General features: G+C 37.9%; 1 protein-coding gene across 17 annotated transcripts; it reads right to left on the minus strand.

Annotated features, from left to right (window-relative positions):
* Window positions 1-6568: 6568 nt before the first annotated feature.
* LOC103716309 lies at window positions 6569-12857 on the minus strand. 17 transcript variants are annotated; one of them, XR_005515187.1, is made up of 5 exons: window positions 12235-12845; window positions 11308-11454; window positions 10999-11211; window positions 10808-10883; window positions 6569-7112 (listed from the first exon to the last, which is right to left on the minus strand). XR_005515187.1 is itself a non-coding variant. In XM_039134352.1 (4 exons), the coding sequence occupies exons 1-3, from the start codon at window positions 12672-12674 to the stop codon at window positions 11309-11311; spliced, it is 483 nt and encodes a 160-aa protein (XP_038990280.1). In that variant the 5' UTR covers window positions 12675-12851; the 3' UTR covers window positions 6569-7112; window position 11308. The 17 variants fall into 17 exon arrangements, 1 of the variants encoding a protein (XP_038990280.1); XR_005515173.1 differs by having other exon boundaries at window positions 10808-11454; window positions 12235-12284; window positions 12388-12850; XR_005515172.1 differs by having other exon boundaries at window positions 9044-11454; window positions 12235-12284; window positions 12388-12850.
* Window positions 12858-14523: the final 1666 nt, after the last annotated feature.

A 14523-nucleotide genomic window follows, 5' to 3' on the forward strand; every position in this document is an offset into this window, starting at 1 on the left:
AAGAATGACCGAAACCAAGAGAGACGAAAGATTAATGAACTGGGTTCGAGCTTTCAAGGAGGCAGAGGCCGGCCTCCTAAGCTTCCAAGATATAGAATGCGGGTTATAGTAATCGACAACAGTGTCATTTTTTTCTGCTAAGATTGTATAAAGTTAGGAATAGGAATTGAAGGGGTGCATCACAGACCTAAGGATCTTTCCAAAATAGTGTATTCTGTCCATTGCCAATTTTAAACTAAGCTCTATTCCAAAAGGCATGGAGAGTGTTAATGACGTCACGCCAAAGATTAGAACACCTTCTAATAGGTTTCCAACTCATAGATAATTTGACTTTTCTATGGTAGGCAAGTTGTATCTGCTTCCTCCAAATTTCTGGGTCATTTGAAAGATACCTCCATCCCCATTTTGATAATAGATACATATTAAATTCATCTGGATCCTTGACTCCCAAATCTCTATCCTTCTTTTGAAGACAAACTGTTCTCCAATTAACCTTACATTATACTCTATGACAACTTGAAGAGCTTGGCTATAGGAAAGATCTTCGATATTTATCAATCTCTTCTGTTTATCACCTAGAAAAGATTGAATCCTTTTGCTTTCTAGTTTCTGCTTCTTCTTTTTCCGAGCAAAGTTTATACTCTTTCCAACAATTCTTTTCCACTATTTTTTTTTCATATTCTGGTCATGTGCATCGCAAAAGCTTATTATGGATGAGAGAAAAGGAATAGTTAAGAACAATAATCAGTTTGTGAAATTATGTAATGTAAATATGAAAGCGACTGATCAAATGATGATATGACTATCCATGCTTCTTTCACATGGATATGGAAATAAGGTTTAAAACAAAAAAAAAAATTATAACTAATATAATAGCTAATAATATATTTTCTTTAGTATTATAATAGTTTGTTGTAATGTAAATAATATTTTTTTTGTCAAAATGGTAGGAAGAGCCACACTTATTATCATTATCCAATTCCAATTTTGAAAGATGTAACTTGCAATATTCGATAATGTAAAATCTTTGGTTGCTAGGCAGTGTGACACGGCGTTAAGGCAAGCCCCAATTCTCAAAAAAAACCCTACTCTCATTTGTACCTTCCTCTAAATGAATTATTATTTTTAAATTTAATTTTTTAATCAAAATTAGGTCCACAAATATTGTTTTTTCCAAAAAAAATGAACAGATAGATGACATTATTATTTTCTGTTAATGCTTATCGTTTTTCATTATAACAGCAATCATTTTAATATAAAAAATAAATATTCTATTTTTTAAAGCAAATAACAGTCATTATAACTATTATAATGGTTAACAATTATTTCCATTGATTCCGTAATTCGTTATTGAAAACATCATTTTGGAGAAGGCCAAAGTAAATACAGTAATTACATCAGTAAGATAGTTATACAGACCTCAGCCTTTATGTCAAGAAAAAAAGAAGAAACATCTACTGAGCTAACTTCCGATATTTTACAGCTACTAACCTATCTATCTACAAGTTGAACTTGAAAAGCATCAATTGGATGCACTCAAGTTGCACCCCGATGAGACAACGTTGCATTTCATCCAACTGATAATTGGAGGTAAGGTCTCTTCAAGCACAAATTCAGTAGCTATTACATTATATTTTATCGCCCTAAGTCCTTTTTTATCAGTCCCATGCTTGTGTTATCGTAGCCCACGGATCTCGTTATACTAGGGAAGAAATCAAACCTAAAGGATATATACTTGCCATCGGATTATAGTTAAGATGGCATGGAGGAAATCTAATCCACCAAATCTTCCAGAGAGAAAGGATTGCACACACTTGTATCCTACCCTTCTAGCAAACCATCTTACCATGATATTGGGTGCCATTTTTCTTTTGGTTTTGATGAGAAGGGTGCCAATTTTCCATGGTACTCCAAAGGAATCCACAATGGCTCCAAATAGATATGGAGCCAAATTGGCACCAGTTGATATAAAAATAAGAGCTGAAGCAAAGTCCAAATCCCAAAAGCTCATGAAACCTTTTCTTTACTCCATTCCTTCTGGCGACAGGCTCCCCACCCCACTCAGCAGTGCCACCAAAGCTGTTATTCTATTGGTCGCCGTGGGAGCCGGGCCACGGCTGGCCCCAGCGGGAAGTACAAGTGTCGCGACGCGGTGGTGATGGCCGGATTGCTTTTTGTCGGGCCGACACGTGTGTCCGACGGAGTTGGCTCCAGGAGAAGTAACGTTTTAAGCACCTCATAAGTCAAAATCGAGATTCTCGTGGAATTAATTAAGGCTTGCAGCCAGTCTCTTCTTTGATCTACGAGGTTAATTAAGCTTGGGATCCCTATGTGCTCTTCCCATCTCCACCTCTTTCCTGCGAGATTTAGGCATGATCAGATTACGCTCTGAGCTCGAGCACCCATGCTTACTAAATTATGCGCAACCACGCCGCTCTCCATGCTCCTCGAAGATTTTATATTAAACACATGAGGTAAATTGCAGATTGATAATAAAAAGTAAAACTGAGTTTGACCCACTAGAGTGCTATATGATGAATCCTCGAAATTGTGGCAAGACTGGTATAAAGAAGTTACAGAAAATTCCAACAACCAATGAGAAAAGCTGGAGATCAGTTGATTGCTGCTATCTATTAAAAAATATGGAAGGAGTGAAATGCTCGGATTTTCTTAAAGGAATCAAATTCTATCTATTGTGTTTTGCAGAAAATCTTATTAACCTTTTTCAACATAAAGCATTTGTGTTCAAAGAAGTTGCTTGATGCTCATCTCAAACTTGAAAATAACTTCGCAACATTGGCGTCGCACGTTGAGAGACGTTGATCTATCTTTGTAGAAAAAGATTGACTCATATTAGAATATATAGCTTATATAGTTGCACATTGAAAATACAGAAATCCTTCAAATCACTTATAAGATTGTTCAGCTTATTGAATGGTTTAACAGATTTACTTACAGATTATTGTCTTTTGTAAAAGATTTTTATTTTTTTAATATTTTTCTTTCTTGCAAATTCTTTATAAATAGTTTCTGTAAACTCTATTTTTTTATAATAAAAGCCGGATGGCTTTGCATCCCTTTTCATCATCATTAAAAAAAATAGTTTTTTTTTAATATAACTGAAAAGTTGATGCACTACGACCTGTCTAAACCAGCACTTGCAGCCATTTTACCATGCAGACCCAAAAACAAAGAGTAAAGACTTGCTTGCCTACAGAAAGACAGACACAAAAATTTTGAAAAAAAAAAAAAGAGTGACTATCAATACCTGTCTCCATGCAAGATTCATCAGAGGCGGTTCTAAAGGACTGTTAGGGCAATGGAAATAATTAAGGACACTACCATAAAGCAGACAAATACTGGTGGGGTGATAAAAGAATACATGACTGAATGAGAAAGATTCAGGTCCACCAAAAATGAGAGAAAAAATTGCAAGCGACAAGGATATCGTTTGTCAAATAATAAGTTTTACTTAATGTTCTTGGTACATTCCATAGAATCCAAGTTTTGCTTGCTTTGCCATCAGATGTAAAATGATGTCTGCCGACCGGGGGAATACTGCATGAAAGAAAGTTCGCTCATGATTTGACATGTTGATGGCGAGAAGTCTTACCTTCTCTTCATGCATGCAAGCGATCAACAGCTTTCCCACGTGGTGTGCTGAAGCTTTCCAGCGTCCGGGCCCCAAACTCTTCCTCGAGATGCATATCAAAAGAAAACGAGAAGAAGTTGGCAGCATATATAAGAAGAGGTTTGACACATCAACCTAAGAAAAGACAGCAAGGGAGCCATGTGACTCAGACAAAACTACTCTCTCACAGGATTTAGAGGACCAGTGCACCTGGGTAATGTCGAAAATACTTACCCAAAATGGAAATATTACAACTGTGCATGGGACAAGCTGCTATCTGTATATATTTAGGAATTTCCGCTTCCCCATAAGCATGGCATGTGATGATTTCATCAAAGGCTTAGAAGTAATCTATTCTAGCCTTTATTTACACAAAAAGGGAACTTATGGCTTTTAAGCAGGGACATCAAAGCATATAGAGATATGAGAAGAGATGTAAAGCGTTGGAGATATATCCCTTCCAACGCGAATTTCAAAGTTTTCTTACAGGCCAGTTAGATGTGCTGACTTGTATTGTTTCTTCCAGGCTGGCTGGATGTGCCGCTTGCTTGTCGGTCACTTCCTCATTTTGACAGGCAAAGGCCGCCAAACAGTGCAAATTTTGGGGGCCATTATTTACTGCATGCTCCTGATGGAGTCGCAACCTTTTCCTCTTATTTTCCCGGAGGGAAATATATATAGAGCCAAACAGGTTTCATTAAGATGCAATATTAATTAGCTCCAACGTACCATTAATTGCATCAGTAGTCATAACGTTTAATGCAGAATGTCCCTAAAGCAATATAAGGACCTTTACCTCGCTCTCTTCTTTTTCTCCTTTTTGCCTTCTTTGCTCGGGGGTGGGAAGTTGGCTTCTTTCCGGATCACATACAAATTAAGCTGAGGAGAAGCACTAGAAATAACTCTGTTCAGAATGAGGAAAGTAGCAGTGCATGCATGAAATAATGGTCATGAATCGGATGTCATTGATGGGAGGCAAAATGGGTCGTCCTACTCACAATACGAGACCACTTAATTCCAGCCAAGTAGACCTCGCCGCCAGCTAGACGGGACTTCGGTCTCGTTAAGAGCCAGTCCGACCTTGGCCAGATCTTTCCACTACTCCGACCTACAACGGCCTCCTCAGGAGTCTACAACGACGACCCGCCCCGACCAAATTCGGGGCGCCCTATACAACGACGCACCCCGGTCCGAGCTCGGAGCGCCCTACCAAGTTGACCTCCGAGCCGAGGAGGCTAGGCCGACCCCAGCGTCTGCCGAGCCGACCTCACCAAATATGTCGTGGCCCCTAAGTCGGCCCGACCTCAGTACTCACTAAGCTGACTTCATCAAGTAAATGCTGCAGCCTCCAAGTGAGCTCAACCTCGTCCACGGCCACATCCATATGTGCACCAACACGCACCCCTACGCTCGCATACGTGGCCATATATTATAATCCCACCGCGCCATGCTTTGCTCGCTGGCCACTCTACGACATGACGACCAGGGGCATACCTTGCTGCCAAGGACCATACATTGTTAACGCCAGCAACGCCATATCGTGTGCAGGAACAGCTCGAAACCTGTGTCCTAAGCAAGCCATGGCCACGCGCCATCTGGCCTTCACCATTCCCTTCCATGATGAGGACGGGCCATACTTCTGTCAGCTGGACACCTCCGCGAGAACTATAAATAGCCCCATCAGATAACGCCTAAGGACCTTTTGTTTGGCTAAACTAGCTAAGATTCATTCTAACTTAGCATCGGAGGGCTCTCACCGGAATCCCATCGGTGAGACTTTGTGCAGATCCGCCGACATGCAGGAAACAACGTTCTTTCTCCATCCCGACCGGTAGCTTCCCCGACTCCTCCGGCGTGGTCATCGTCGGGCCAAATTTGAACCACAACAGTCATCATACCAAGAAGTTCAATTTTGAACAAAAACGTCTGAGTGCATGATAGTCTAATAAATGCTAGAGCATAGAACTATTGGCTGTCTTAAAGGCGTTGCTGCATAGAGGTTTGTGTTGAAGGTTGTGGGAAAAAGAGGAGAAAACTATGGTGACATGGGGGAGGTTTTGAGACGGATGCAGAGAAACTTGAAATAATATCAGCCGTGGTCCTACATAGGGAATAAGGATCTATAAAACCCACCCAAATACTTAGGAAAAGACTAAACAGTAATGGTTATGGGTAGAGGTCGTACTGGATAGAGGAGGCAGGTTTTCTTGAGAGAGACTTGAGAATGTTCTACTAACTTATTAGAAGAGTTCAAGAAAGCGCACAACTAGGGTAGTTTCTTATCTTTTAACTCATTCATCCTCGACAAGGGCTGAATTGAAAATAAAAATTTTGTCAAAAATACCATTTACACACTATAAATAAAGTGCCAAAACAGTGCCAAAAAAATCTTACCCTTTTCTCAGTCATATTCTAAATAGGTTCTCATGATGAGAGATGATGATATAGCATTGCAAAAATGAGAGGTGGCCAAGAGCATATATATGTTGTGCAGGTCATTATCATAGAATTTTGCATCATATTTTGTACGGTTGCTCATGTATTCTCCCTTGACAATTAGAAGCATAAAGCAAAAATATCATCATTGCTCCACTCAGAATAAGTTCAAGGAATGGACTCAGGAGAAGCTCCAAAACTAAACTTTATTCAGAGCAAGTGCAATTATGTTCATGTAGCGTTCATGCATTGACTGATGAATGAATCAACATAACCAGAAGTTCATATTTCAATGAAAAAGTCAAATGCATGACACTTTAACACCCATTAGAGCATGAAACTATGAACAACTTTTAAAGTTGTTGCCACGGAGGAGACAACTATTTGCAAGTTGCCATTAAAGTTTATGAACATATGGCACTTAATAATGTTCAAGACCAAACTATCTTTGCCCACGGCTGGAAGAGGATACCATGAATATGAAATAAAAGAAATTCTACCAGTAGAAACCAAAATTCATTAAATGCAATATATCTGATTGTTACATTAAGATTTGTTTAAAGCATATTTCAGAAAAGAAAATTGCTTGCGGGAGCAGTATGTTACAGAACAATGTATACAATCATCTCTTTGTGGACATTATTTACATGTGATGAGGGAAAACAGAGACAAATGACTACATAAACTATACAGAGGAGAATTAACACAGATGAACTATTCAAAGCCTTCACAGCATGGCAGGCAGCAGATTTTAAAGCAGCCAAGGCATCATAAAAGCAGTGCAGCACTGTGTTTTTGTGCCGCAAGCCAATCGTTCAGCTTCGAGCATGCTTTTATTATATACATGAAGCAACAGTAGTTGTCACGGCATCTGACAGCTTTCTCATTAGACATAGTTGGTCTCAGGTGGCTTCAGCTCATTAAACCCTGTGGGGAGATTTTCTGAGGTTGCAGTTGCATTTCCAAATCCAACGATCAGGCCACGAACCAAAATTTCTGAGTCGCTTTTAGGGCCTGTATGATTTTGGAAGCCATGTTTCTTTTCCTGTAGAATGAGTTTCCATGATCCATCAGAGTCCAGGTACTTCAGTGGCAATCAGATTTTTATTTTAAATTGGATAATTTCACATGTGATACATGTGAGCGAGATGGACAACCTCCTGAGCAGAGCCCCACAAATGCAGCTTGGAAGTTTGCTTCAAATATAGAATAGATATGAAGGTAGAAATACTGTTATCAGTCAGTAATTTTCTCTTTGCATAGCATTGGCAGAAAAGAAGGCATGGGCCTTTCTGGAGAAACATGAATATACTTAAAAGCCCAACTTGTTGAATCTAACATACAGTGGATTGAGGAAGAGGAACACAATAGAATTCATCAGGGTATTATGTTGTGTATCATGTCAAGAGTTTTTTTTTCCTAGTTTGCTGCTACTATCAACTGCTCGCAATGTTGAGATGATAAGTTGACCTTTATCATATAATATTTGTTTAACTCATCAAGATGGTATCTGTTGGCTATTCCAGATACGAGAGGAAAAAGGTTGGGAGGAAAATAAAGAAAAACAAATTAAGCCATGTGAGTACAACCATGGCACTCACTGAATAAGACCTATTCTAAGCCTCTTATCATGAAATTACAAATATAGAATTCAATAAGCGAGGAGGCTTTTTATGGTGAAAGTATATGGAAGCATACATGTGAATGCAAGCATACATGCACCATACAAACCTAATAAAGCTATATGCATGAAGAGAATTTGTGGCCCTTCACCTTACCCACAAGTCACCGGGCACTAGTCCTGATTTTTCAGGTTGTCTATGAGATGGTTAATATTTTAACATTTTCCTACATTTTTCAGAGATAGAAAGTGACAGTTGACCGTAATCATTAAGTCAATAATCAACAGGTCACTTTGAGAATCCAAGATCAAGATATGGCCGTATCTTCCACTAAATAGTATTACTATTGGTTTCTGGTTGAGAATCTTATACATACTAGCAACATTACAAAATGCAAAACAGAAAATAAGACAAAACCAAGCCTTGAAAAGCCTTGCATTCCCACGCATAAAAAATTCTGATAAATATATGCTGAAGCAAGCCAGTCACAATTCAATGCTCACAAATTGATGTTTTACAAGCTCACACTGATAGGATATATTGTTATCCATTAATAATTGAGTGTTGGAACATTTTTGGCTCAATGTGTATCTATACCGAGCAGTAGTCTCAGAATATCTAGACTTGTTCTCATCACATTTTCTCTCTCAAGGAATTATGTCTTTATTGAAAATTAATCAGGTCACAATCCCAGCCGAGTAATATGCTTGAAATTGTTATTATTTCCAATTAATTTTCTGGCTAGCAAAGTTGCAGTACAGAATTCTTCTAAGACAGCTTTCCTCAGTAATGCGATTGGCCTCCTGGAGAGGCTTCTTCATACTATGCTCATAATTCACAGTTATTCGAATCTTTTATGGAAACACAGTGACCATATCTATGGACAAAAGGTGGAAATTTCTTGCGGGCAACCTAGGAGTAATTGATGAACAAGTTGACCATATGTTATGAAACTAACTTTAGTCTTTGAGATGTAAACTAATAAAGAAAGAGCTACCCAGAACTAGTACTAACTCCAAATTTTGCAAGAAATAACATAGCTGCCCACAAGAACCTTAAGAGGAAGAGTTGGCAGAAGTTATCAAAAAATGCAAATTTAGTAATCAGATCATGAAGCATGTGACTGAAAATTGCGAACAAGATCAATGTAACAGCAGAAATAGCAACCGCTCTTCGGACTTCATGCCATATTTAAAGGAGTTGCCCTGTGTTTGTTTGTGTTTGTGTGGTAACAATCAGATCATGAACCATGTAACTGAAATTGTGAACAAGATCAATGTAACAGCAGAACTACAATTACTCTTTGGACCTCAAGCCATAGTTGAGAGGAATATGTGTGTGTATTAAGCCATACCTCTCATTACAAATGTAGCCATCAATGTCCTCTGCAGATGTACAACCTTTGACTCATGAATGAAACATTTTGTATTATAGTCATATATATGCATAAACATTGGGGAAAGAAGAATGAGAAAACAAAGAGCTGTGTGTTTGAACTGGAGATGAATGAGTATAGCAGTGAAGGGAAAGACCAAAACATTGATGCACCTTTCTGTTCTGGTTATTTCCAGGAAAAAGATAGAAGCAGAACATCTCTCTCTGATCATAGTCATACATTGTTGGAGACTGTAGGACACTAGGAGTATGCACCAAACAAATCATTTTAATAAATCTGTAAAAAACTTTTCAAGTGAGAAAAAAGCTGAAGTTCAGAACCAAAAACCTAGAGTGAATAATGAAAGCTGATGGCAAAAGTTGAACTTCAGTTCGAAGATCCATCTTCTTTAGTTCAGTTATTAGTGTAATTTTTCTTTACAAGCGATAAATTAACAATTTTATCTGTTCATTAATTTGGAAACCCAAACAATTTGTTGATTTAATAGCTTATTATAAAGAGTTAATCTTAAATTAGTGCAGCATAAGAGATCACAAGATGGAGCAAACAGAAATAATTATTATATAGAGTTTGAATTTGAAGTCTTTTTAGTTAGGATTTTTAAGTGGCACTATATGGAGCATACGATGACTAAGTGCTTAGATCTTCCCTCTTTTATTAAGTCAAACAAAACTTTCCACAATTTTTAAAATTGTTCATCTCCCTTTTTAATAATAGAGTTACATTGTTATTTCTACTTCATTGGTAACTTCTCTAGCTTTACTAATTTTTACCTAAGTTCAATGCTATAACTTGAAACTATTTTCAATATGTACACACATTTCTAAATTCAATGGTGCATGGCACTTCTGCAATTCAAGGTTTAAAATATTGATTCTGAAGCACCAACTTACCAACAATAAATCAATTTGTTTCAGATAAAGTCAAGATCTTCCAATCAATTTCATCTATGAACTTGTTTGTCAAATCTATTGCAATTGACTTAACTTGGTGCAGCTTGTTTTTATATCATGCCAGCTTGTCTGTGGATCTGTCTTTGACAAATAAAATGTAACTTCATGGCTCAAACCTTAATGCAGTAATTCCTTGTGACCACTAAGTCAAGGTCATTGCTCAACTTTCGAGAACATTAACTCCTCTGCATCTAATTTACTCTAAAGTTGCCACACAACTTTCCTCATCATCAAATACATGAATATGATATTCTAGTAGTAAGATCAATCTTAAAGTGTAGAAACTAGAAAGGGAGATTAAAGATAATATCCCAGCCTACCAATTATGTGCACAATCCTAGAGATACATGTTTAACACATTTATCTTCTCATGCATTCCTACATTCTATATGAATATGCACATGGCATGCATATACCTATACCTGGACTTTTACTGTGGTGCTTTCTGATTGAGTGTAGGTTCATGTAAGTGTAGATGTTTGGCTTTATGCTCCAAAGCTAAAGTATCAGTCCCAAATCTTGCACCATGAGTTTCGAAAGGTAAAATGAGGATCTGCAGAATACATGAAATTTATAGAAAAAGTATAAAGAAACTAATTACATCTCAGATTATGCTTATCTTGTTTTGGTGTGCAATCATATATAACTAATATCATCAGATTTTTGTGCATGCAATGATGGATTCAGACACAGCACAACTTCGAATTTATATTAAATTCATCAAAAATAGATTTAGAAACTCTCAACAAAGTTGGTATTTGGTACTTACTCTATATGAAAAATCTTTACAAGAACAATGCGCAAGAACTGCTTCGTACAAGAAAGTAAATTTTCCAGCTTGGTGACTTCTTTCCCGAAATGACAAGAAGCAGTGCCAGTCAGTAAAATGGTTTAGCTTTGACTTGCAGCTAAATCAGACTTCAGGGTAGGTATTTACAAATATAGTACAGATATGTTCACCTTCAAAGCATGGCTCGTAGTCTGCAACAAAACTTCCTTTCCAGAACCATTATTAACATTCAACTGAATTTTTTCCCCTTTTGAAAATGTTTTTGCAAATGGAGTTACATATTCTGGAAAATTAAAAGGTATGGTAATAGAGAACTGGCCATCTTTATACAGTAACTTCTGAGACCATCTGACTGCAAGACAGATGTCAGATCCTCCACTAACCTTCAAAAAGGAGGTTAAAAAGAAGTTGTTCTTGGCACATGCCTATGATTAAACGATTAGAAGGTAGATGATCAGAGAGAGACCAAGATGCATTACCCTAAGTCACCTCGGAGCTCATCAAGGAAAACAGCTGCGGTTTCAGAAAGCCGCCTCCATTTCTTGCAGGCTTTTCCATGTTCTGATTTTCTTCTCCATCGATCATGTGAGTGGAGTACAATTTTCTATCTACTTCAAACTCGACACCTAGAACAGAACCCTATTAGCCAAAACCATACTTAGCTAGAGAACAGCCAATCACTATTGAAAGATCAACAATCAAACATTAATACAAAAAAGTAAAAGAAAGATTACAATTTAAACAAAAAGGGAATATCAATGCATATGACGGTATCAATATTGCAGATGTTTAATAAATCCATCATTTAGTTATTACATTAACAAACAGGTCAAATAGGTAATTCCTTAATTTCCCAACAAGATTAGAAGTCTTCAGTGTACACCATCCAAATTCCACATGGAATTGTAAGAAGCACAACATTACGAATCCTCATAATGCTCAAGCTATGGTTAACTTTAAAGTTCTAGCCTGGAGCTACCTTCTTTTTTTTTTGGATGAAGGAAAGTAGATGGAACTAACAAAATTCAAAGATAACAAAAATTAAGATAATATACCTCCAAAATATACATCTCTTGACATAAAAACTAATTGAGATTCTTATATTTCAAGAAAATCTCAAGACTAGCAGACATTAGCAAGAATTGACAATATAATTATCAATCTTCTAGCACAATTGACAAAATTGAAATATATAATTTAATTAATCACTAAAAATCAGATAATGCACCTCCACATAGAAATTTTTAATATGAGAACTAATCAAGGTTCTTGCATTTGAACAAAATCTCAAGATTAGCAGATAATAAAAAGAACTAACAAAATTATGACCGGTCTTCATCACGTTTAACACAATTGACAAAATACAAAGATCTAAATTATTTAATCACTGAAAACAGATAACACACCTCCAAGTTGGCATCTTTCAACATAAAAACTCCTCAAGATTCCAACTTTTCTAAGGAAACATTTAGATCAACAGAAATTAGCAAGAAATTATAAGAAGAAAAAAAATCAAGAAAAGAAGCACATTTCCACAAGAGAAGTCCGCGCCTGCTCACCCACGGGGACGACGAGGCGGCAGTCGCAGCTCCGTCTCCGCATGACGCAGTGGGCGCGCCACCGACCGCGGATGACAACGAAGGCCGCGTCCAAGAAGCAGTCCGCCTCCACGGAGCGGGATCAGCGCCGGCGGGTCGCGGCGGCCGTACACGTGGTGCTGGTAGCCGTATGTCGACGATCCCTGGTCGTCGACGGCGGCGTCCACCATCGGCGCCATTTGTAGGAGGGACGACGGCGATCGCTCCATCCCGCCAACTGGCCGGGGCGGCGCGAAGTGCCAGTCCATCCCGGCGTATATCCGCTTTGCCAGCTTGAGGACGTCCTCGACGGCACTAGCGAACTCCGTCGGCCATCGTCTGGCCGTCCTATCGGGATCCTGCGATCGCAAGCGGAGGGGAGGAGAGGTCGCCGGAGAAGCGAGGAAGGGAGCGAGAAGCTATAAATACCGAATTAAACAAAATTGTGGTTAATTAATTTCGGCTGATTCCGTTTCTTCTTCAAGGGTAAAATTTTTAAAAATAAAATTTTCGCTCTTCCAAAAATTAAAGAAAAAAAAATCTATTTTCCATTTGATATTAGGTGGCAGAATTTTTATCCGTAGAGCTTTAGCAGAATAATTTTTATTAATTAAATTTTAATAAAATATTATTTGATGTTTGATTATTATATTTCTAAATAGACTAAATCAGAGAAAACAACTGCACCGACGAGGAAGGTAAATGCGATGGTGAACTTACCGCTATTATTTTATTCCAAATTATATAATTTATATGTTGCCCAGAAATTAGGGACGAATTTTACCGAATAATGCGTGCGAAAGGAGTAGAGCATGTTGGAAGAGGTATATTTACCGATCAAAACGGTAATATGTATATTATTATTATTATTATTATTTGGTTGCTAAAGCAGATAATTCATGCATTACGTGTATGAATGTAACTAACAAAATTAGAAAATAAAATATCGCAGAGCATCTGAAGCAACTTTTCATTTCAGTTCATAAGGTACTACCGGCATGACTGACCATATAGGCTGCCATCCAATCCGTAGTTCTGGTAGTTTTTTTAAATATATGCTTGGTCTAAAAAATTTCTCTATTTTTTTAGCATTATCTAGATGTTTCGAAGAGATGGTCGTAGCCAAGTTCAAGCCAACAGCTCATTGGCTGATGACTTGCAAGCCCAAAGGACTGCTATTATGTTCTCATTGTTTTATAAAATTTAATGCATAGAAAAAAACTAAATACGAATGAGTGCGATTTTATATTATGCCGAGTTCACTCCAACAGCCAGTTGGCTGATGACTGCATGTAAAAAATATGCATTCGTTTGTTTCATTTAAGATCTCTCTTGGATGTCGACGTGAATCTGGAGACACTTCGGGTGACCTATGTGACATATTTGCCCCTATTGGCATGGTTGAGAGGAGGATGGGTGTAAGAGAATGCGGTATTTTTTAATTTTATTGGATGTATTGTATCCCGTTTTCAGGAGAAAAAAAAAGAAAAAAAAAAAAAAAGAAAAGAGGAAAGAAAGAGAGGGAACGCGCGTGCCATTGTTGTCGTGCAATTTGACCGGTGGATGGAATGGTTGACTTCGAAATCGTTCACAGCCGACGGCATCTGGTGGGACCAAGCAGGTGGAGCTACGATTGGTTTGATTATAATACCATGGAACGTCAACCATGTTCGAAATTAAATAAGTGAAATCAAATTTGGAACAGATGTACCATTTGGGATAAGAAGTGGTTGGAAATGGACACAAGCAAACCTAAGGTGAGCTCGACTGACTTGATATTCCGTTTTTGGTCTAACCCAAAGAGGTTTAGTTTTAGGTCCGAGCTTGGGCACAAATTATAGAGCACAAATAAAAACAAATTCAACTCGATCGGGTCGACTCAAATGCCTTAGAGCCCAACTCAATCCAACTCGATGTTCGACCCAAATGCCTTAGAGCCTGACTCAATCCAATCCAGCCCCCTCTCTCCTCTCTTCTATCGCGCTTGCTAACAACAGGATATCTGCTGCCCAATTCAGTCTAATGACATGCTAACTTCCATTAGATGTTTTTCTATGACTTGAACTATGGTAAATTTGAGACTTCTGGTTAAAATATCTGTTAGGTATTTGATGATGT

Source organism: Phoenix dactylifera, chromosome 15, assembly GCF_009389715.1.
Source record: "Phoenix dactylifera cultivar Barhee BC4 chromosome 15, palm_55x_up_171113_PBpolish2nd_filt_p, whole genome shotgun sequence".
NCBI classification, from domain to species: Eukaryota; Viridiplantae; Streptophyta; class Magnoliopsida; order Arecales; family Arecaceae; genus Phoenix; species Phoenix dactylifera.